The sequence below is a fragment of the Carlito syrichta genome, unplaced genomic scaffold, assembly GCF_000164805.1.
Source record: "Carlito syrichta isolate Samal-C Ts95f unplaced genomic scaffold, Tarsius_syrichta-2.0.1 Scaffold303634, whole genome shotgun sequence".
NCBI lineage: Eukaryota > Metazoa > Chordata > Mammalia > Primates > Tarsiidae > Carlito > Carlito syrichta.
The window spans coordinates 259646-284839 of record NW_007247730.1 but is presented as its reverse complement, the minus strand read 5'-3'; the positions used below and the strand labels follow the sequence as shown (position 1 = coordinate 284839).

At 32.7% G+C, this 25194-nt stretch overlaps 1 protein-coding gene across 1 annotated transcript in view; it reads right to left on the bottom strand.

Annotated features, from left to right (window-relative positions):
- Window positions 1–2602: 2602 nt before the first annotated feature.
- The window catches only part of LRRIQ1 (leucine rich repeats and IQ motif containing 1), a gene marked incomplete at its 3' end in the record, with an annotated part of 138349 nt that continues 115757 nt past the window's right edge, over window positions 2603–25194 (bottom strand). Inside the window, exons 18-22 of the mRNA XM_008058806.1 lie at window positions 11390–11479; window positions 10615–10736; window positions 10011–10106; window positions 9676–9758; window positions 2603–2704 (exon numbers count right to left, since the gene is read on the bottom strand). Of these exons, the coding sequence (XP_008056997.1) occupies window positions 2603–2704; window positions 9676–9758; window positions 10011–10106; window positions 10615–10736; window positions 11390–11479 (493 nt within the window). The remainder of the gene's footprint in view (window positions 2705–9675; window positions 9759–10010; window positions 10107–10614; window positions 10737–11389; window positions 11480–25194) is intronic.

Sequence of the window (25194 nt, the reverse complement as noted above, 5' to 3'; positions counted from 1 at the left end):
AAGAAGAAGAAAAAGAAAAAATCTGGTTGCAGATATTCAACAATCAAGAAACAGTTTCAAGTTCTAAGGCAAGGTTGGATATTGAAACTCAAGTAGGTACTATAGGTGATAACAAAGGCAAACCAAGACAGGTACCTGATTCTAAATAAATATAAACAAACAAATAAAATAAGGTAACACTAAATCCCCCAGGTTCTCAGTTTTGGCTCACAGAAAGAACAGACTAATATCTGACACGTTGTACATGTACGAGGTAACTCTGGGAACAGGTAGGGTCAAAGGTACCTCAGCTTTGATTATGTTAAAGGTCTAAATCTGGCAGCCAGACAAAACTCGCAAACTTTTCATAAATAAGGAAAAATAGACAGATATCCTGTAAAACACGGACTTTTAAAATGGTATATTTTACTGTATAGTAAATATACAGTAAAAAGCAATGAGCAAATTATTTTGTCTTACTCTTTTTTAAAAGAAAAGTGCAAAATAGGCATTAATTGTAAAAAGATTTTTCCTGTAAAAGTTTTTGTCAAGCCTATTCCTATAAAAAAAAGTCTTAAAATAACTATTACAGTGAAATGTCTTTTTTTTATTATTTATTTATTTATTTTTCTATTGTGGGGTACAGCTAAGGCTTAGGTACACAAATATGCTCCATTCAGGCACCCTTGTTGATAAGAGGTGTCTCCATGTCCCCAGACAGATATTTACTACTACCCTATTGTACAATGCAGTTCTAGAAACTAGTGTATTCCAATAAAACAGACAACCCCCCCAAAAAACCTATTACAGTACTCACTAGAACAATCTGGTAATACATACAATTCACTTAGCAAAATTAACGAAATGACAATATGCTTGGGGTTACTAAAAAAGTAAACTAAACAAATTGTGCAGGGAAGAAAGAAAACAAAAACACAGAACATCACATCATGAAGCATATGTGGAAATCGTCCATATTCTATAGCCCACTTTCTATCACTTCCATGAACTTTTCCTAGCATATTTTATATTAACCACAATTCAGTTAATGTCATACATATATATCACACTGCAAAATAAATGCAACATTTATTTTATGTGCCATAGCATTAATATCTCTGATGATACAGTATTACAAAACCATTACCATTCTAAATGGCAGTGTATTGTCACATTTCATAAACAAGAAAGAATGCAATAGAACCTACTAGAATAGATTTATCTTTTCTGATCCTGAGATAGATGCTAAATTTAAGGGCAAAAGCATCTCATTTTTCTTTCTTCCTAGATATTTCCTTCATAAAGTAACGGTGTTTCTATTTAACAGGTAATATTGGTGAAGTAGTTACTGATTTTAACAGAATTTCTACTTTTTTCTTTTGAAAACAGTAAAATGCTAAAGTTAACACTATATCAAAAAAATAAATCCGGGTTGAAATTCAAGTTTTATTTTACATTGGGAATATATTTTAATCCTATTAAAATTTTAATACATAAATATGTCTTTAAATAAAATTGTAATTTGACATCTTTAATGATCAGAAAACTTATATAACTTTTTAATAGAAAAAATTTAAATAATAAAAAATGGTAAAACAAATCTCCATACATCATCATCTATGAATCCCAAAATGTCAATAGTTTGCCAAAATTATTTTATCTTCTATGCATGCTCTTATTGCTATATACTTTAAAGAAGATCCCAGACTCCATGGCTTCTACCATTACATGCTTTAGTAGACATCTCTAAAAAAGTACAAATGTGGTGGCTAACAAAATTTTCTTTAGTTTGAGACATTACTAAACAGAAGTGCAAATCAAAATATTTGTAGTTTTAATCATGCTATGAAGATGGATATGTTTTCAGATGTATTTAGACTGTATAGAAGGCAAAATATTGAAAATGCTCATTGTTCCTTTCTACTCAAGCGTATTTGACCCCTTTTGGGTAGTATTAGAAATTACTATCCAAAAGCATAGATAAAACTATAAAATTTAATATTGAAAAGAAAGCAAATGGCAAACTTGTTTTAAGTCATGCTTGCTGCTCTATTACATTTAAGTATATCTGTTAGCAATATAAGTCCATAATTCTTCTGATACTGAAATCAGAAATATAATATGCCACCTGAATGTATAAATCCTTCACCCCAAATGTGAGTTGGTCAGGCTGCAAATACTGTAAAATATTTAAAATTCCAGAGTATAATTTATTGTGTTTAATGCAATTTGTGTAAAATGGTAGTAAAGTAAATATATTGGAATATCATTTCAACATGTGATCGTTTCCACTGATATAAGCTAATATGCCTGCCACTGTAAAATTTAAATAACAATAATATCACTGATAATATAGCGTTATAAGTCTTTCAGATAAAAATAGAAGAAACTTAAAATTTATATAAGCATTGATACGTGTTAAAATACTATATTAATAACAGTACACTAAATTATTGCTTTTACTCTAAGTGCCATATTTTGACTTATTCAAATATATTTTATAGTTTTTTTATATATATACTTCAGGACTTATTGAGGACTAAAAAATTTTTTATTTTAAATGCAATTTTCTAACTTTTTTTTAATCTTTTTACCTTTCTACGTGTCTGTTATAAAGTCATACCTTCAAAGTAACCATCTCTTCTGGTCTGAGACTTCTTTGGTGATTTTGTAGCAGAAACTTTATTTTCGCTGTTTTTGAATAATGCTAGACGTAGAGTGGGATCTAGACCAAAAAAAAAGTAAGATAGAAAGGAAGTTCAGCTCTTGTTTATTCCTTTTCTGAAATGGTCATACATTTTTTATGTGGTAGTAGTAAAAAATAATATGCACTCTATAAGGTTCTATGAAATTGATGATGTTATTTTAAACTTTATAATATGAAAAGGTAGTCAACCATGCATATATTCCTGGTTATCTGATTAAACACATAGCCAAAGCTTAAAATAAAGAACAGAAGCACTCTACTTATTTTTCATCTAAACTATAGGAAGCTGAGATACAGGAAATGAAAGCAAAACAACTAATGGTATGAGAAACAGAAAAATATTATTTAATTAATTTAGCACCTAAAATGGGGGTTTCTTTTTTGCCTTAATGTCTTGTATTTACATAACAACGGAGATGTATAAGTTTTCTTCATTTTTTAATGCCAGGAGTTTTCTAAATTTATTAATTTTATAAGCTAAAAAAGATAATTGTGAATGTAAGGACAATACTTTTTATTGGTAATAAATAGTTCACTAGACTTTGAAAACAACAATTTGGTACTGTTGCGTTAAAACAGAGTTTTTGCTTATTGAAGAACTGTAAGAAAATATTTTGATGTAAATCCTGGGGGTAAAATAATGAGTGGAAAGTTATGCATTTATACATAATCCCAAAACATAAAACCACAATTCAGGCAGCATACATTTTTTTAATATCTTACATCATCTAGCAAAATGCAAGAAAATTTAAGAATCTTTGATTAATATCTAGTACAATAGAATTGAATATGTTAAATGAAAAAACAAGTTTTTAAATGTCATAAGAACCAAATTAAATATTCTAATTAAATGGTATTTTTTGGAATGTGAATTAGAGAAGCAGAAAAAATAGTATTCTCCAGCATGAGCAGCCTGATGATTTCCATTAGTTTTCTTGTGATAATTTATCTTTACTAAGTCTGATTTACATGTTTCACAAAGATTATATTTTTCAAGATTAGGGAAAATATTGGTCAATGTTTAGATACATCTCATAAATATATTTGAGCTCAGGTCTTATAATAGTTGAACGTTTCTACATGAATTCAATATAAATTATCAATATGAATAATAAAAATTATATTCAAATTTCATTAAATAATTGTTATATATCATCTAAGTCATTCACATACACATACACAAATGACATCTCAAAGAAGGCCTGGCCACTCAGGAAGATCACCAAGGCCTTACAAACTGTTTGGAAGCCTATAACTGTCTTTCCACGCTTCTGCTCTTGTCTTGCTATTTGATCTATGTATTTTCTGAGCAACAGCATTATAATTCAACAGACTTGGGTTGGATTCCAGTTCCACTTTTACTAGTTGCATGACTCTGGAAAAATTATTCTTACCCTGTGCATCCTCCTCTGGCCAATAGAAATAATATTAACTCTGCAGTACTACGTGAGGTCTAATGAGACAATGTGAGTAAAGCATCAAGCCCCAGGCCCACATAAATGTAGCTGCTCAACAAATGACAGCCAGTAGACATATATTACACATACACAATGAAGAATATTTCCAACGTATTATATTCTTGAATAAAACCTTTCATCTTTCATAAAATATAGTGGGATACATAAAATAGAAAGATGAATCCATAATCGGCTCCATTTTATTCAACATAACACATTGAACAAAAGCTATGGATCTTTTATAAATTCTCTGGTACTTCCTTGGACAATAATTATCACTCTATGACAATTTCTTAACATGTAAAATAGGAATAACAACAGCACTTTTTTCATACTTTCTTCAAGACCAAATAATTTTTAATACATATAAAATATTTACAAGAGTTGTTTAGCTCAATAATTTATGCTCCAAGAGCACATAAAAAGTGATACAATATCAATATTCTTTTGTCTGAAACATTATGATTGTGTTACTTTAAAACTGATTTAAAACTTGAATTCAAAATACAAAGAAATAATGCTAAGAAGCAATAAACATTAGCAATTTTGGATTTGAAAACAATCACTTGATTTTCATAGCCCCTGGAAATACCACTGGTGCGTAATTCTTAACCTCAAAACAAAAACAAAAACAAAAACAGAATGAGCAACCTGATGATTTCCATTAGTTTTCTTGTGATAATTGTAAAAAGGCTGAGAGATAAGGATATTGTAAAGATTATAGCTTGTGACACCTTTTTCATGCATCATAAAGTTAGTTTTGTACATATACATCTACTATATGATAATCAACAGCAGGTGTATGTTGCTTTTTTAAAAATAATCTTTGTGGTCAGGCATGGTGGCTCACACCTGTAATCCCAACACTTTGAGAGGTGGAGACGAAAGAATTGCCTGAGTCCAGGGATTCAAGATCAGCCTGGGCAACATGGTGATACCTTGTTGCTACAATAAGTCAAAAAAAATTAGCCAGGTGTGGTGGCGCAGACCTATAATTTCAGCTACTTGGAATGCTGAAGTGGGAGTATCACCTGAGCCCAGCTGTTTGAGGCTATGGTGGCTATGAGCATGCCACTGAACTCCAGCCTGGGCAACAGTGTGAGACTCTGAGTCATATAGATATGGATGGATGGATAGATAGATAGATAGATGGATAGATAGATAGATAGATAGATAGATAGATAGATAGAAAGAAAAATAATCTTTGTATCTCTCAGTAGGACTTTACTAGTGTTAGTGAAATCAGCAATAAATACACATTTTAAAAATATTTCAAAACATCCCTACGTAAGCAATAATGTTCTTATCATGCATGTGGCTCTATACTTGATACTTTGTATCTATTTTTTCTCCTTTAAATAACATAATTTTAGTTAAGCATTAGAATTTCTATAAAATCATTTCATTCCCTATATAATCCTTTTCAAGTTCCATAAATCTAATTTATCTCACTGCTATATTTTTCTTTGTACATAAAAATCTGGCATTATTACCAATTTTCTGTAGGAGCCAAGTACAGCAGTGCTGTAAAATAAGGTTGAATGACTAGCTAGCTATATTGCATCATCTTATCAAAAGTATTGTTTACTATATATATCTGCCTTCCCAAATATAGACATATATTTAAATGATTAAAATACACACACTGTCAGATGTGTATTAGTGACTTCTATATAATTTATTGCTGAGTTAGTTGACAGTTATCTATTGAATATCTACCAGGAGCTAGACATGGAAGAAGGTATGGGAATCCAAGGGGCTTCAGTACTCAAAGATCATCCTGTTCAAACATATTTTATTATTGTTTTGTTGATAATACAACAAAATAATATTTGATCAAAATTCTTGTAAATTCTTTCTGGAAATTAGTGAGGTAAACAAACTATATCTAGAATGAAATTCATTTTGCTTGAGTTTTGTCTGTACCATTACCTTGTATTCCCTCCCCCTTAACATTCCCTTGTTGCCGTATCATTTTGTAACCTGATTGCTTTGCTATAGTCCATGAACTCCTTACTTTGCATAAAAATTACCTTTATTAATTTTCTATTTGGTTTTATTCTTGGCTACAATTAAATGTTACCAACAGAGGCTCAAGCTGTTTTCCTCGTGGAAATAAAATCAGCAAATATTTATTGAATTCTTAGTGCATACTTGACATCATGTTAAGTGTCACAAGCAGCTGCAAGATTATTCTTATCCCTACTTGTGACTCTTTGCAACTAAATTAACCTTTTTTGGCTTCATCTTACTCTGTATTTTCTCTAGCTATGAAATTTTAAATGTGATATGCATAAATATTATCAATGCAGAAAAGCACATTTTGTCTTTGTCCTATATGCTCTTAGCCTTTAAACTTCTTACCAGAGGTTCTCCACCAAAATCCCTGTACTCGGATCCCATTTTCTCTGAGGAGTGTTCCACATCAAAACCAACCACCCACTCTCTTTCCCCATTCACCTTCTTTCAATCTTGCTACCAATTATGCTCACTACCCTTAGGTAATTGACCCTGCCTGTTTTCAATAAACCGGTAACTCTCACCTTACACATGATGTTCCTCACTACAGCACTGAATTCTAAATTTTCCTGGGTATCTGCTAAATTCCAATGCACATAACCAAATTCTGAAATTGGGTCTGTGCATGAGGCAACAGTGAAACAAGCAACAAAACAAACAACCCACAAATACAAGACCAGTCAATACTGGTTCAAACTCATGTCAATCGTGAGGGAAACAGCAATTATTTTCTAACAAAAACAACAACCATAACCCAGATACAAGCTCGGAAAATCAGGATAACGCCTCACAATTTTAGATTCCATCCTGTAGCTTCCAGTCAATTCCTCCTTCTCCTTCCCTTCTCTCTTGTTTAAAGCAGATGTCCTCACTTATACCAATGAATGTCATCAATACTGAGTCTCCCCTCGTAGCTGCCCACCCAGTATTTTTCCTTAGATCCTCACTTCTTCATTGATCAGCTACTTCGGCAATACTCTTCTTCTACCTGCATCTGATTCCATCATACTACTTCCTTAAATCAGTGCTGCTTTTGGCCTATTTTCATTCTCACCTTAATTAAAATCTGGTTGACTCATATCCCCTGGCTAATAAAAATACACACAAGATATAAACAGGAAATATTAAGTGCTTGCTTCTGAGCAACTTGCTTTAAGATTTATTGTGGAAGAAATCTGAATAAAAGTTCCCATACTCTGTACATTTGTGCGCCACTTTCTGGAGGATCACAGTTTGCTATATTGTAAGACATAATTTATTTCATAAATTAATAGTAATTCCTATTCTCAGACAGGCCCTTAGAGCTGATTAGGCTCACAGCAACTCTAAGTACAATGTTGCCCTCTGGTGGTTTGAAAATTTCAAGTTGGCAAGTTGTTCATGTACAAGATACTGTATCTTTCCAAGCATATTTTAAAATGACTAATACATTTATAAGTGCTTAACAGAATTTAAATATTTAAAAAATTAGTTGAACTCATTAGTGAGTAAAAATTTAAAATTATGGCCATTATTTTAGACAGATTTAAGGTTTGTTCTTTTTCATTTTTTACCCTACCATGCCCCCTTGTGACTGATAAAAAGAGGCTTAATTTTTACCCAATAATTATATTTAATCGTGACCATGAAAACACTGATTTTATGTGTGAACACCTATTACGTATTGAATATTTTGCTAAACATATTATCTGCTATGATGATTTATCACCAATATACTCAACCTAAAAAAACCTCTTAATTACAAGAATAAGCAAGAAAGACCTATATATTTCTAGAGACAATTATATTAAAAGTCTGACAACATAAACTTTTCCTCAGCATTCACTACTAAAAACTATTGCAAACACTACAAATACCATTAAAAATATATCTAGCATAATTTCTTGGGCATAAATAAGTCATAATTAATAGTTGAATATAGGCTCAATCAATTCCTTAAGCCACCTCTGATATTTGAATTTGCCCCAGGAATTTCAGAAACTTTTAGTATTCTCAAAAAAAGCTATATAAAAATGTTTTTTGATACTGGTAAAGATGGGTAGAAATATACACCAAAGTAATAATAGAATTTCTGGAATTGCCCTGATTTACTCTACTAGATTCCACATTCCCAGAACTAAAAGAGAGTCTTACCATTGTTACTGGCTTGGCGTTACTACTTCACTAGGTAACTACCACATAACATTCAGTTCACAGATTCCTGATTAACTTAACAGGAGTTTATAAAATGAGAGTGCAGAAGACACTAACAAATTTAAAACACAGCGTTTATTTCTATATTTTAAAGATTATTAAAATTCCAGTAGTTTGAACTTGACAAATTTTTAGCATTCAACACAAAATTACAGTTATCACAAGAAGATAAAAGATAATATTAAGATATCATAATATAATGCTAAGATAGGAGAACACTTCTGAATATAAAAATAAATCACCAGTAATTTATTAATGGTTAATAAGTGATGTGCCAACAAATATCAGTTATTACATGGAAATCAACAGTAATTTGGCTGCATTTATTTGTTTTTGAAAACTAATACATTTATGGTCCTTAGAATTGTGCTGAATAATTAAAAATAATAAACAAAAATCATTAAAGATAAAAATACATATATGAAATGCTTCTTTGTATCTTTACATAAACTAAATTTATAGAATAAGTAGAGATCTCCTGCTCTTTTTTAGGAGTAATGGGTCTTTTATGGAAACTTTTTCCTGACAATAAGATTTTTGCGAATGAAACTGATGAACAAAAGAAACTCAAGCCATTTTTAAAGTCATGTTACTTATACTGAGTTTCTTACATTTTTGAGGAAATACACATAAAGTTAAAAGTACAAATTTAAAAGCAATATCGAAATCATTTTAAAGATATAACTTCATAATAAATTGCTATCGCTTGCCCTAACATCAATAATCTACTCCACATATTAATTTCGATAAAACGATTGAGGTATCCAACAAAAAACAAATGATTTGAAGAGTAGCGTGCAAGTGGGATAGAAGAAAAAATGTCTTTGAACATTTCTTAAGTTCCACAAAATAAAAAAAAGACAAAATTCTGCTTCTTCTCCTAGGTGTCAATTTGTGAAGTGCTTATAGCTAAAATCCATGGAACTGATGAATTATATAGTCTATTGAATGACAAGCAACTAAAAAAAACACACAGAAGAATAAGTACATAAGAAAGATACTCTTTTTTAGAATCAACATTTCCTAAAATGAACCAATTTTAAAACAACATATCACATAATTCTCAGTGCACAATAGATAAAATAATCAATAGCAAAGCAGACAAGAAACAGAAGAAATGTGAAAACAGCATTTAAGAGTACAATAAATCATTCAATGTAATAGCATGATTTTCTCAAGTTTATTTTTTGAATCATTATCTTAGGCATACAAATCGATGCATTCATTTATTTTCTCATTAACTATAATTTTAAAATACATTTTAAAAGAATTTGGCTTCAATATCCCATAGTTATTATTCAAAAAACATTAATTTCTCACCTAATTTTTTTTTTAGCTTCTTTGATTTCATTTTCTGTGCCCTCTTCAGCATTTGCTGAGCTGTAGAAATATCCTTAAAGCCCCTATTAAAAGATTACATTTACTAAAGGAAAAACAAATATCCAGACCATACTTAGATATGCTTGTACATATAAACATACATATCTGAATTATATTATACTAAAATAAATTCAAATTCCCACTTAAGAAAATGTAATGTAATCAGGTGGATAGTTTCTTAACAACTAATAAAGAGCATTCTTGAAAAATATTTGTCTTGGACATTTATCAGTCTTTCACTTTTAAAATATTTTAGTGTAAAATAGATCACATACCATTCTTCTGAAATTTTTTCTTCTTTTTCAGATTTTAGAAAACTCTTTCTACTGGTTTTTGCTTCAGGTATCTGGGATAAAGTTCTATTTTCTGATCTGGAAATAGAAAAAAATCACTTTTAACTGAATCAACACAAGTATATCAGCACTTTTAAAAGCTGCAAGCTGTTTATGTTATCTCAAACTCAGAAATAAAATCTATTTAAGTTACTGAAAATTTTTATCTTGAAAAGTAATAAAAGTCTGCCATTAATTTGAAATGTTTACATTTCAATTACTTGAAGCATATTTCAATTCCTTTGTTGAAATTAATGCAGTTCTGGGATTTTATTTTAATCCTTATCTCTACCTATACAGCAGTATTTAAAGATCCGCTTGTTTACAACAATTAATTACATTATTTCATATAAATTTTGGAATTGCTTAAGGCACCTACCTCACACATTTTTTTCTGCACTGAAAACTCCATGGGATCATGATGATACTTTTAACACTAAATACTGTGCCATCTTCTAAACAAGTAAATTCACATATATTTTTGTAATTGTACTACTTTTATGAGAAACGTAATATTCTTGCCATTCATAGATAGTTATGAGCTTACCTGCTATTATATTGTGTGTGTTCTGATGAAAACGCATTTTCTTTGTTATTACATAGCCATGCTTCAGCAGGATGACTTGGTAAATTAAATGAAGTATCATCATATTGTAAGTGTTCAGAGATCTTATCAGAAAAAATACAAATAAGTGTAAACTAGATTGAACAATACTAGCATTTATATTGTATTACTTTAAATGCACATTACCAAGCAGCTTCCTGAGGGAAAAATTATAAAATTAAATATTATAATGAAATGAAATTAATGGAATATACAAAAATGTTCTTTGTTATAGTGGTGAAGAATATGCATTTTGGGATAACTCTCATATACAAGATGATTTATTGCTAAGATCTTTAAAAATCTTAGAAAACAGAAACTTCAAAGATTATCAAATAAATAACAGATATTGCAGTCCATTGACCTCTGACTGAGAATCTTCAGCTGTTGCCCTCTTAATGCATATTTTTGTATTTTTAAAGTGCTGTCAACTAGTGATTTTAGTCTACTGCCAAATATGCAGCTGAAGTATATCATTTTTTTTTTTGCTACTGTGAAATAAAGTGTTGAAAGAAATCCAAAATAAAGAAAAAAATTAGGAGCAAATGAAAGAAAAGCTACATGAAAAATTACATCTGGGGATGAGGAGGAAGTCAGAGGCTTCTAAAAGTAATTATGTTTTTCAAGTCAATAAATTGTATTATTAATCACTGCAGCATAGCATAACCTTAAGAAATGAGCAAAGATTGAGCACTCAGAAGTTTCCATGACATGTTACCTTTGGCCAGTGCAGCTGGTTTGAGAGAAGCAGTGTTTTTGAAGGGAAGCGGGTGGAATCTAAAGCCAGCCATTCTTTCTCTAAGGCAGCCTGCACAGATAATAACATTAAAATGTGCATAATTTAGTATGCATAACTTTTTCAATGTTTCTTTTAAATTGTCTTGCAGACTACAAATGTTGACCAAGTATATCAGAATTTTTATTTACAAGAAATTTACTACTTGCTATTGTGAGATGATATGCATCTGTTTAATGCAAACATTCTTAAAAACGGGATAAGACTTTGAATCTCTAAGTTTTGGATAAAGTGAAAATTTGATATTTGAGTGCTCTAAAAAATGAAGCGTAGATTGTTGAGTATATTTTGCTGTTTATAACAGTGACTCGGGGCCAAATCTGGATGTATCTGAGGGAAACCACCCTTTACATTTTTACAATACAAACATCACTATTGAAAGTTTATAGCATCTTAATAAATTAGTATTAATTTTTCTATAAAGTTATAGACTAGATAGCTTTTTCTTATTTTTTCAAAATTTTACAAATTTTATGAATAGATTAAAAAGTAATTTTTTGGCAATGAATAAAACAACATAATTCAACTGTTAGAATAAAAATATATAAATTTAAACTTAAATTTTGAAATCCCTATTTTAAATTCCTCTCTCATTACCTTCAAACGTCTTTCTTCCATTTATAAAATGTACAAACTTATTCTGTCTTGCTACTATGGAATATTCTGATCATAATTTAGGATATATTTATCCAATTTTATTTGATTGATTGATTATCTAATCTTGCTTAGAATAAATTTCTGTGGTTTAATAATTTTTTGAATTTTGTAAAAAATCAGAATACCAATTACTTTGTATTTCTAAAATTTCTAAAATAATGAAATATTTGTGATCTAAACACTAGAATAATTTTACCCTGAGGAGCTGTAAATGCAATTTTCCATTTATACAATTTCAGTGTGTCTTGACTGCCTTTTGAAAGACCATTGGAGGAAAGGCCTAACACATGCTGAGTAGGACAAGATTCCACAAAGCATGGTGACCTTCCTGCCACATCATCTAGATGTTGATAAGTGTTCTTCTTTGAAAAGGCTACATAAAGTATGGGGAAAAGTTTTTTCTAAAAATTAATATCTAAGCTGGGCTAGGTGACTCAGCCTATAATCCCGCGCTTTGGGAGGCTGACGTGAGTGGATTGCTTGAGCCCGCGGGTTCAAGACCCGCCTGGGCAACTTGGCGAGACCACATCTCTACAATAAATCAAAAAATTAGCCGGGCGTGGTAGTGCGCCCCTGTAATTCCAGCTACTTGGAAGGCTGAGGTGGAAGGATCGCCGGAACCCAGCAGGTCGAGGCTGCGGTGGCTGGGAGCAGTCACTGCATTCCAGTCTGGGTGACACAGTGAGACTCCAACTCAAATAAATAAATAATAAGTAAATAAATAAATTAAAAAATTCATATCTAAAAGTACAGATAATTTTGCAAACAGTTTTTCTTGGTTTTCATGTAAGGTCATAAGCTTTTATAGGATTCTAGAAAAATTCTTAATCACTGTCTCTCAGAAATTTCTAGAAGCACAAAGAGGAGTTTTTATACAAAATATTGAAGATGCTTTTAGTAAATCAAAAATATATAACTAAAACTATGAATTTCTAGGAGTTCAAGCTTATTAATGTCAAGTTTATTTGGCATTGCCTTGAAAATTGAGGAAAATAAAATCTTAATATTTAAGGGGCTATTGGTTGAGAGTTATAAGCATACCATTGTTTTTTTAAAAATGTGTGTTAAAAAAAAGTGTGTTAATATATCATGCTTACCACTGCAAATTTATAGAAATTTAAGTTATTGCTTAAGAAAAGTTTCTGCTCAGATATTTAAGTTATAACAGGATCTGTAAAGCTTTCTGGTCACTAGAGGATTATTATCAAATTTACTTATATATTCAAAATGAACTTGAATTTGGATACATTGTAACCATATGTTCACGATTGGACATTTGGTCAGACACACATACTCGTATATCTTGCTTTTGATCAAAGAAGAAATCACTCTGCTATAACCCAACTTTGAAACAACAGAATATAAAGCTATCAAAAAAGGGAACTGTAAATAACATAGATGTTAATGTGTATATTATATATATGCAACATTTTTCATGCCATCTAGTATAATCCTTTCATTTGACACAGGATACTAGGACCACACTTACCCAAAGTCACAAATTAGTGTTGAATGGATCCATAGCAGTTCATATTGTTGGATAACACTGTTATGCACTATGCATGTCTCTTTCACTAAAACAAATACATCACTTTTCTTCAGTCTTTTCTTTTGCTTCTATTTTAGGTTTCTCTACTTTCCCTCTACGCATTGTAATGTGTAACACTGTGAGTTTAATTTGAGATGGGGTCAAACATAAACTCCAAAGCTGAACATTGCCCAGCATAACACATTCTGCCGCCTTTTCAAAAATTATTCCTGCAAATTTATTGAATTTGACTTTGAGTTGAAACAAAAGAAATCCAAATTTGAATGTTGTGGTTTTCTGTATTTAATGTATGGGAGTAGCTTTTCTCACTTTATCTGGGTTTAGGTTGTTTATACTTGAATTAGGTTGTTTAAATATTGGTTGCCTAAATTTGAAGACATGAATTGGTTCTTTATCTCATAGAGTCTAAACAGCATAAAATAGTGTTATAATATTAAATAAAATCTGTCAAATTAAGTCGATAGATAAAAACATCAGCCAAATTTTACTTTATAATTCAAAAGGTGAAAAGTGAAAATGTCAAGGTAGATCCCTATGCCATGTTAAACTATTCATACTTGTTTTTTTAGATGTTTATTTTGTATCACAGATATTTTATGACAAAGTAGCAAAACTTCCCCCAAAGATGACTGAGATCTAGACTCATTGAAACTGCTGCAAATTTTCCATTTATGCAATTTCCATAATTCCATTTTCCATTATGCAATTAAAGCTTGCACTGTGACTTGAGGATGAAGAAAATGATTTATCCATCATTGCTTCAAAAGTTTATTATGACTAGTATACAAAAGGTGCTTAATTGTAGCTGACAATTCTCCATGGGTCTTCCACTTCTGCATGTCTTCTGACAGTTACCTTTTCAAGGATCTCTGTGTAGTTGCCAGTCCGGGAAGATAGAAATAGTGTTTCCCTCCTTGGCAGAGGGTACCATCCCATCAAGAACTCTTGGGGTATGAAGCACATGGATTCAGCTGAAGAGGTTTAGACCTAGTTCACATTGGAGGAGGGAGCTGGGCAACTTTCAGTTCTCAAGTTATGTTTGACCCCATCTCAGATTAACCTTACAGTGTTACACATTACGGTGCAAAGTGGGAACACAGACAAACCTTCCTCCACTTGTGAGCGGGCTTCTGACGGTCAATTCAATGTATAGCTGTTGTTGCTTCTACATCTAAATATATAGTAGAAATTGACATGTTAATGAGCTTTACTTTTCCAACCCATACATGTTAGAGATTAATCCAATAAAAGAAAAGCTCCAAATACAGAAGTTCTAATGGGACAAACTCTCTGTGATGATATGCTACCTGTAGGATGATCAGTGGCTCAGGATTTAGTTTGAGCACCTCTACCCTCTAATGCCCAAAGTTTTCACTATATAGATGATACCAAAACAGTATGTGAATTACATCTCAATTTAAAGGAGAAAAGCCTTAGTTTCTATCTTAATCATGATGGTTGTCATCACATCTCTGCCAGTAGGGGTAGCTGATAAATCTGGATAAAATTCCAGGGACTAGTTATCCAGCAAAGTTTCCTGAGTCTATGTGGGAGAATGCACAATGCTCAGTCCTTCTAGTAGCCAAGAAAAAACTACTTTCTCTTCAGCCCTTCATCACTAAAAAGGAGGTTCAGCAACTTATTGGACCCCTCCAGTACTAAAGGGAATACAGGTCCCTGTGGCTGATGATTTCACCAGTTGAACAATAGAGGTGGTCTTTTCCTGGAGGCATCTCTTGTGGTTTTGGGTTTGCAGCCTTTCTGACATAGCAACTAAGCACATTTCTACTAAAAGCAGCTGTTATCTTCCTACTGAACTCCTTTGGAAATTAAACGACTTCATCTGTATGTAAAGCACTTATGTACACAATCCTGACTTGTACTCCACATCTTTAAAAAAAAGAAATAAAACAAAATTTAAAAAAGAAACTAAATGACTGTCTCATGGTGGTCTTGTGACTCTCTGGTCTGACATTTGAAGTTTTGGGTGGGACAACTTGTATTGATTACTAGCAAGATGAGAAGGTCCCCAAAAGTCTCACCTGTCAAAAGGAAGTAGTATACTAAAAATGCAGCCGGGCTCCGTGGCTCATCCTGTAATCCAAGCACTTTGAGGAGAGTGGATTGCCTGAGCCGGTGAATTTGAGACCAACCTGGGCAACTTGGTGAGAACTCGTCTCTACAATAACTAGAAAATTAGCCAGGAGTGGTAGCACAAGCCTGTAGCTCCGGCTACTTGGAAGGTTGAGGTGGAAGGATTGCTGGACCCCAGTGGGTCGATGCTGGAGTGGTTGTGAGTGTGCCACTGCACCCCAGCCTGGATGACAGAGTGAGATTCCAACTCAAGAAAAAAAAAAATGCAGCCAGCCCAGCCTCAGTGGCATTCAGCTTCACACACAAAAAATAACAGTCATCCTTCTTAGGGAAAATTCATCTCTACCCCACTGTCTGAATAAAAGTTGCTGTCTTAAGGGTACCTCAATTCATCCAGATTACCCTAAACTATTGAGCCTGTTTCAGTGATGACTTGGCTAAGTTGCGACCCAACTGACACTTGAACTGTTGCCAATAGCTTAACGGTCTTGTCTGTCATGGGGAAAACTAAAGACTGGAAGCCTAAAGACACCTTTATTTGGGGCCTCAAATAAAACTGTCTTATAGAACTGTCTGGGTTATTCTTACAGATGGTCATGACAAGGGCCCATTCCCTGATGAGGAAGACTGGAATCAAAGAATGGATTGGTTCTCTGTTTCTCATCCCTGATGAGGAAGACTGGAATCAAAGAATGGATTGGTTCTCTGTTTCTCATGCAGAGGCTACCTATAGACGCCAGACTTATGACTCCTGAAAAATGTGTCCATTTGTCTTCTTGCAGAGGAGGTTCCATCTTGATAAACTTTTCCCCCTCCTGCTTCTAGAAAATTGACTACATTACAGCTTCAACCCCTTACCACAGTTGATGTCTTTCAAGTTATTAATCAACTGACTTTGGCTATATAAATGTAGCTTTTGAAAGGAGTTGCATATTTTTTTCTGTTCTCTAGACCATTTGGGTCTGACCGCCATGTGCCACAAAAGCGGCTCAACAATGTACTGATCATCTGACTCTCTCTCTACCTCCTCCTTCTGTCCACACACCTGGATAAGGCAGTTTGATCAGTGGATGTGGATCTCCCCCAAACAACTGTATTCTTGTAGGTATTTCCTAGGTAATGACTGGGGGGGAAATGCATACAGTGTAATATAGATGTACTTTGACAACTCAAGATTATATCCTGACTATTCCTGAGCATTATGAGTGTCTATTTTCCCTAATATTAACTGTAGGCTGGGATGCCTGAAGCATCCTTGGGGTACAGCCTGGCTCAAACAAGATTTATAGTATTCCAATTAATCTTGGTTATATTTTATAAAAATGCACTTGTTCCCTGTTCCTGAACTTTCCAGATGAAATATCTAGGTGTAAGAAGAGAATGATTAGAAAAATGGTGAAGTTCTAGCTACTGAAATGGGACACCTTATTTTGAGGGGGTGAATAAAGACCAATAACCTAGTACCTTTGACAGGAACACCTTTGATCCTGAGAGGCAGAGGGAGGGGGAGACACCAATGATCTTTTGTCTTTCAAACTGTCCCTGAAGCCTCTCCCCACAAGGAAAATGCCCCCCATGGAGCTCTTCCAAACTGCTGCAAACATCTTAAATTTATCTTACTGCTGACTCTTCCATCCCTTTCCAGGAGGTTCTCACCATAATTTGCAGTAATTTCCTTTAACTTTACCAAAAAGTCTATTGAGATAGCAGGGCCTGTCTCCAGATTCTGTAGCTCTTTTACCCAGAGGTAAAAAATCCCCATCTCCATTCTTAGTCATCTCATGGATAGACAAATGCCATCTAGAAGGAAAGGCGGTCATCTTTTAAGTGTTTAAGTTTTAAGTGTTTAACACCTTTAAGAGTTTAAGAAAATAGCACTGTGGTCTAGAAAGCATTCAGGTCATCTTCAACCCACTGGCTAGGGTTGTGGTGGATGGTAGAATTGCCTTATACTTCCTCCTTAGGGACAAGAAGAAGGCTGCGTAATAGCTATACCTGGATTCAAGTCTCAAGTCTATTGGGAGGTAAATACAAAAAATTAAGTTGAGCCGGGCTTGGTGGCTCAGCCTGCAATCCCAGAGCTTTGGGAAGGCGAGGTGAATGGATTGCCTGAGCCCGTGGGTTTGATACCCACCTGGGCAACTTGGCGAGACCTCATCTCTACAATAAAAAAAAACATTAGCCGGGCATGGTAGCGCGCGCCTGTATTTCCAGCTACTTGGAAGGCTGAGGTGGAAGGATTGCCAGAGCCCAGCAGGTCGAGGCTGAAGTGACCGGGAGCAGCCACTGCACTCCAGTTTGAGTGACAGAGTGAGACTCCTACTCAACAACAACAAAAAAAATTAAGTTGAAAATCACCGATAACAGCCTTAATTGAATGCATCTGGAAGCACATCTAAATGGATTTTGTCCCAGCCCCTGTCAGTCAGATTATTCAGAGTGGTCACTGGAGTGGTGTACTGGTGAGAAAATTTGCCATATAGAAACAAGAGGTGGATATTGTGAGAAGACAATTCTCTGTGGGTCTGTAAGTTTTCTGCATGATTTATGACAGCTTTTATTACAGACTATCTTTTCCAAGATGTTCATAAGGCTAACAGATTAGGAAGACATACTGTGTCTCCATTTGGAGTAGAAAGCAAAATGCATTTGCCGTTCAGCATAGTAAAGATAACTTCCTCTGGAGCATAGGTTGGCAGGGTTGCTTACAGCACTTTATAAGATACAGGGTATCGTAGGCTCAAGATTACTAGGAGGAAATTCTTTAGAGTTCCTTCTATGGAACTTGGAGGCAAAGGAGAATTAATAAAATCATGGTGCACCTGATGCCTGCTATGACAAGTAATAAGAATTTTTGTCTCTGACTTTGCATTTTTATTTCTTCCACCAGCATCCATGAAACTGTGGCAGCCTAACTTGTTAGAATGTATACAGACTAAAATCTCAGCTCCTGCTCAATCCTTGTCACTTAATAAATCAAGGTAAACTATATTTAATAAAACCCAAACAAAATGATTCTTGGTTATCAGTTCCCCCTTGGTTAGGCATTTCTTAAATAAACTCACATTTCAGAGAGGCAGCAAGTCAATATGAGGACAAATTTCATGATGGATTGATTAAGTTTTTGGATCTAGGCTAATTTATCAAGACAATTTTATGTCTCTTTCTCTTATAAAAATTATAATTTGTTGCAAATGTCCAAATATCTTTCTGAAATTCCCTAAAGTTGAAGCTAAGTTATTTCTTTCTATTTACTCATCCCAATACCAACCATGGTTATGCCATATTGTAAGCATTCAGTATTTGCTGACTGGAAAGAAAAAAAAATAAGGTTGAATAGATTTTATATAATTACATCTTAAAAATCTATGACTTAATAATAAAGACAACTATTGGTATAGTAGGTTTAAAAAGGGTGGGGGGAATCCTGATTAGATAAGTCTTGTATAACAAGAAAATATGAGAGAGGACTAAAAAAAATACAGGTAAATTCTAGTAATTCTATTATATCGTCTGAAGTTTTAAGTTGATTTTAAAATACAGTGATAGCAATGGGAAAAGGCTAAAAAAAGGTCAAAGGAAGACAAAGTAACAGTGCTTTCCTATTTGGTACTGGCTTTAATTACTAGTTTCCCTACACTATAATTTCAGAACTACAAAGTTATTCACTTAAAATATAAATAGTAACATGTAACTCCCTTACTCAAATCTCAATAATAATATTCTATCACACTTGAAATAAAATCCAAAGTGCTTCACACTATATTCTAAGTCTTATGTAGACTGATTTTCAGCTATTTTTCTGTTTCTTCCCTCTCTCTGATTTTTCTCCTCTACTAATCAGACTACTTATTGTAAATTTTCTGTTCCTTAAATACACTGGGTTCCTATTACTGGCCTCACACTTGGACAAGAACAGTATTACCTTATGGTCTATTCTCTCTATTTTCATATCTTTATTAAAATGATATGCCTCATATAGGCCTTCCCTGATCATCCAGTTAATCATTATTTTCTTTTCCTTAGCCCTCCTTATTTTTATAGCAATTATAAATATAGTATACTGTGTATGCATATATACCCACAAATATAACTATAAATTCTGTTACCTCTAGTAAAATATAAGCCCTATGAAAATAAGGGATCTTATCTCTTTTATTCACTGTGTTAAGAACACTGATTAGAAGATTTAAGATAATCATTGGCTACTGAAATACTCATTTATAAATATTTTTATTCTGACCATGATGGTATAGCTTGAATTAGAATGAAAATCATCCCTAGAACATCTACAAATATTCTAGAAAACATCATCTAAGGAAAGGAGCTGATGGCACTTGAGAGCAATCAAGCAGCCAAGAATCAAACAGCCAAGATCCCAGGGAGCAGAGTTTCATGTTGGGGAACCTATACTTCTCTCCATATTTTTCCTCAGGACAATCCACAATTTTATTAGCAGGAAAGAGATGCCAAGCATACATCTGGTGTCTGCTTGTAGCAGTTTGAATAGGATGAGGAGGCAGAATTTGAAGTGCAGGGTGCCAAGACAGTTCAGATTGAAAGAAAAAGACTCAGAGAGGAGTGAACCAAAGTAATGTGAGGTCAAATAAATGTAGATAATTTCCTGTCATTTGTTTGCCAACCCTAAGTAGTATCTGTGAAGATGATCTACTTAGAATCAAAGTATAATAGCAACAACTGGGTGGTAAAAACCTGAGAAGCAATGTATTCAGTTGCTTGGTGCTGTGGAGAGAGAGATTGGAACTCAGGAACAAATAAGGTGAAAGAAGACTGATAAATACCCCAGTCTTTCAGTTGAAACACCAGCATGGTTGAACTCTAAGAGAAACCAGAACAGACAGGCAGTGACAATACTTGAAAAGCCTCAAAAGGATCTCTGCCTAGAAAACATTTGTTTGTCAAATTAAAATTAAATTTTATTTAGAGAAAGAAAATATCTTTACATTTTTACATATACAAAATCTGGTACTTTATAAATGATTGCATGCTAGAAGAGAAGATCAACTGACTAAAAATCCAAGAAATAAACAGTTAATAGAAATGAATCTACAAGTGATTCAACTATTGCATTAATTGAGAAAAGTTTGAAAATACCATAATTTGTTATATTCAAGACAATGAAGAAAATGATAGAAAACTCCAGCATATAAATGGAATTTACAAAAAAGAACCAAATTCTAAAATTAAGAAATAGAATATCTCAAATCAAGAATTAAAAACAGGTTTGAAAAAGATTAGATAAAGCAGGAGAGATGATTATTGAACCACAAGCTAGGTCAGTAGGACCATCCAAATTAAAACACAGGACAATCCATGACATAAATTTGGTCAATAGTTTTTTAAATATGAACCCAAAAGCACTGGGAACAAAAGCCAAAAAATAAATAAACAACCCCTTATCATGTTATGTTAAATGTAAGAAGCCAAGCACAGAAAAACAACAACAACCAAAAATAACCTATTGATATCACATGTGGGATGTAAAAAGTTACTCCAAAGTAGAGAGTGAAGCAGTGGTTACCAAGTGTTGGGGTGGTCAGTGGAGATTTTGATCATAGGATGCAAAGTTTCAGTTAAATAGGAGGACTATGCTTAAAAGGTCTATTATGCAACATAATGTCTATAGTTAACAATATCTTGAATTATTAAAAAATGCTAAGAAAGCTGATCTAAAGTAGTCTTGCTATAATAACTATAGTAATTATATGAGGGAACGCCTAGGCTAATTAGGTACATTCAGTGATTTCAAAATATATAAATACTTCAAAACATGTTATAAAAGATATATGTATATACTTTTACCTATCATTTTTTTAAATTGATAGGTAAAAAGGGAAAATATGAAAGTGAGTATGAGACTTGAGATATGGTTAAAAAAATTCTAACATATGTATTTTTGTGGTGTTTTTACTCCAAAACATAGAGATAATGAGAAATAAAAATATTCAAAATAACTCTGGACAAGAAATTTGCAAAACTGATGAAAGACATTTAATCACAGATTCAAAAAACTGTATGACCTCTCCAATTCCAAACAGGGTAAATGCAAGGAAAATCATATCCAGGGTGAAAAACAGAATCAGAAAATAAACTGAAAAGTAAACTAGGAGATGGAGATAAAGGAAAAATTTCTTCAGAAAGGAAAAAATAAGGCCTAGTATTGACTTTTCAACAGAAACTGTGGAAGTCAGAAGCTCATAAAATGGAATCTTTAAAAATTGAAAGCCTATCTAGAATTCTTTACCTAGAAAAGATACCCTTCCAAATTTTCAGTGAAAGAAGTGCATTTCCAAGCAATTAAATATTGACCCTTCTCAACTAACAAAACTACTAAAGAGAGTCTTTCTAGGAAAGGAAAGCTATAATAGATGGAAGCAAATTAATGTAGGTAAGAATGAAGCATATGAAAAGGGAAACTATTAATAATCTAAAAAAGAGGAAAAATAGAAAAACAAAAAATAATTGATTAATGCAAAAGAACACAACCAAAAGTAGAAAATAAACATAGAAGAGATACAACAGATAGAAATCATTGACACACTGTATATAAACCAAATTATACTATTATTAAGATAAGTTAGTCTGAATACTCTATTAAAATAATACCAGAATAAAATACAAAAATAAGAAAACCCAATTATACTGTTATGAGAAATACCTTAAATGCAAAAGCACAGAAACGTTAAATGGGAATGGTTAGAAGTATATAAAATAAAAATAGGACCTTGAACATCTATCATAATACTATAAGAAAAGGATTGAGAGTGGTGGGAATCTATGAGGGGGGGCAGGAAAGACAAGGTTGGTGGGATTAACGGTAGTCAATATCTGTCTGGGGATGGGGGGACACACCTTATCGACAAGGGTGCCTGAACGATGCATATTTGTATACCTAACCCTTACCTGTACCCCACAATTCTAAAATAAAAAATATGTTTAAAAATAAGTACTCACCAAGAGAAAGTTGTTGTAGGTATAAAATCACCAAAGAAAATAGCACTTAAGCAATTAATTAAACAGGGAAACTAGAGTTAAAGAGGAATTTGTTATGATAAAAGGGTCAGTGACAAAATGATTTAACTATCTTAAATGTATAAGTCCTAAAAATGTGGCCTTAAAGTATGAGGCCCTATTTGACAGAACTGAAAAACAATTTAGAAAAATCCACAGTTTAAGATATTTTAACACTCTTCTCTCAATAACTCATAGACCAACCCTCCTGTAAAATCAGTAAATTCACAGATTTTTAAAAACATAATTAATAAACTTAATTTAATTAAAATTTTAGTAACAATGCTTTTAGCACCCACAAAATACACATTATTTTTATATTCAACTGGAACTTTTCCCCACACACATGTTGGAACAAAGTTTTCAGAAACAAAGAATAACAATGCTACATAAAACTCTTCTAGAAAATAAAAGCAAAGGAAACACTTCCCAATCAAATGTGTAAGGTCAACATCATATGATACTAAAACCTGAAGAAGGACCTATATAAGAAATAACATGAATAGGTTCAGCTTTTTCTTAATACAACTTCTTCTTAAATAGAAATGCAAAAATCTAAAGCAAAATATAAAAGTCAGTTATATACAAAAAATAATGCATTATAGTTAAGTTAGTTTGTTCTAGGAATGCAAGGTTTAATTTTTTGAAATCGATTAATGTTGCATACATTAAAAAGTTTTGGATAAAATTCAAATCACATATGGAATTAGCAGCAGCAGCAGCAGCAACAGCAACATCATCCTAACCCGTAAAATGGCAAGGAAGGGTAACTTCCTTAATCCATAAAATTTCTATAAGAGTCAGGCTCGGTGGCTCAGCCTGTAATCCCGCGCCTTGGGAGGCTGAGGTGAGTGGATTATCTGAGCCCGCGGGCTCGAAACCCACCTGGGCAACTTGGCGAGACCTCATCTCTACAATAAATCAAAAAATCAGCCGGGCGTGGTAGCGCGCGCCTGTAGTTCCAGCTACGTGGAAGGCTGAGGCGGAAGGATCGCCGGAGCTCAGCAGATCGAGGCTGCGGTGGCCGGGAGCGGCCACTGCCCTCCAGTCTGGGTGACAGAGTGAGACTCCAACTCAAAAAAAAAAAAAATTTCTATAAGAAACTTGCCTAAAACACCTTAGTTAGTGGTAAAATATTGAAAGCATTTACCCTAAGACAGAAAGTAGAAAAGAATGTCTGGTAACATCACCACTATTCAACATTATGATAGTTTGTAATCAGGGCAATATGGCCAGAAAAATAAATAGCAGGTATAAGAATTGGAAAAAAAAAAAAAAAGAAAATTATCATTATTCTCAGATGCCATAATTATATATTGTATATTTAAAATATTTGACAGATAATTTATTAAAATTTATAAATGATATAAAAGTGACTGAATACAAGGTCAATACATAAAAATAAATTCTTTTTCTATATACTAATTAGGCATAATATTAGAAAACATCAAATACATAGGAATAAATCTAACCAAAAATATACAAGACCACTATGAATGAAATATTCATGACTTCTTGCTTTTGTGGTCTAAAAATTTTTGCATATTTAAGTCAGTATTATTACAACAGAAACTGGCCTGTCATTAAAACAAATCACTATGAAATAGTATTTTTGATATTGAAGTTTATCATGAACAAATTCTGTTCGGTGAGAAAAGCAGACTTCAATTCACTCACCACTTCAAAAACTTAGGTAAACTAAATTTTAAAAAGCATCAGAAAGAAATTTATAATGAAAAGTAAAATAGAAATATTTTGTATATAATATACTTGTATGAATATTTTTAAAGCATTTGAATTGTTTTCAAGATAGCTAGTATTGTATTAAATAAAAATGTATACGGTTTTTTTCCTAAGAATAAATAACTAGTTTCACAAAAAAGTTCAGGAAATAACCAATTCAATTTACTTGAGTATTTGAGATTTGAGAGGAAAAAGAGTGTAAAATGTTAGACGATTATATTATCAATATATCAACTAAAAAAGTTAATTCTGACATTTCTAGGAACATGTTGATCAGAAGCCTGTTTCAAAAATACAGTTTCCTATCCTGACAGAATAATGATGAATTTTTAAAGGTTTCTTTCTGGTTAAGGTACAATTATATTTAGGAAAACAATGCAAGTGTGAACAACACAGTCTGGTCTTTATAATAGTTTCATCTTCATAGACAATAGCTTCTTCTTCTAAGTCTTACTGATGCAATTTTCATGAATTCATAATTCAGTATTGCAGTGAAATTTGGAGATTCTCAGTCAGTTATGTTTTACAGAAAAAATTGAGAAATACATAAAATAGATTTTTTTATAATTGTGGGGTACAATTCAGGGTTAGGTATACAAATATTCATTATGCAGATATCCTTGTTGATGAGGTGTGCCCCCCCTTCCCCAGG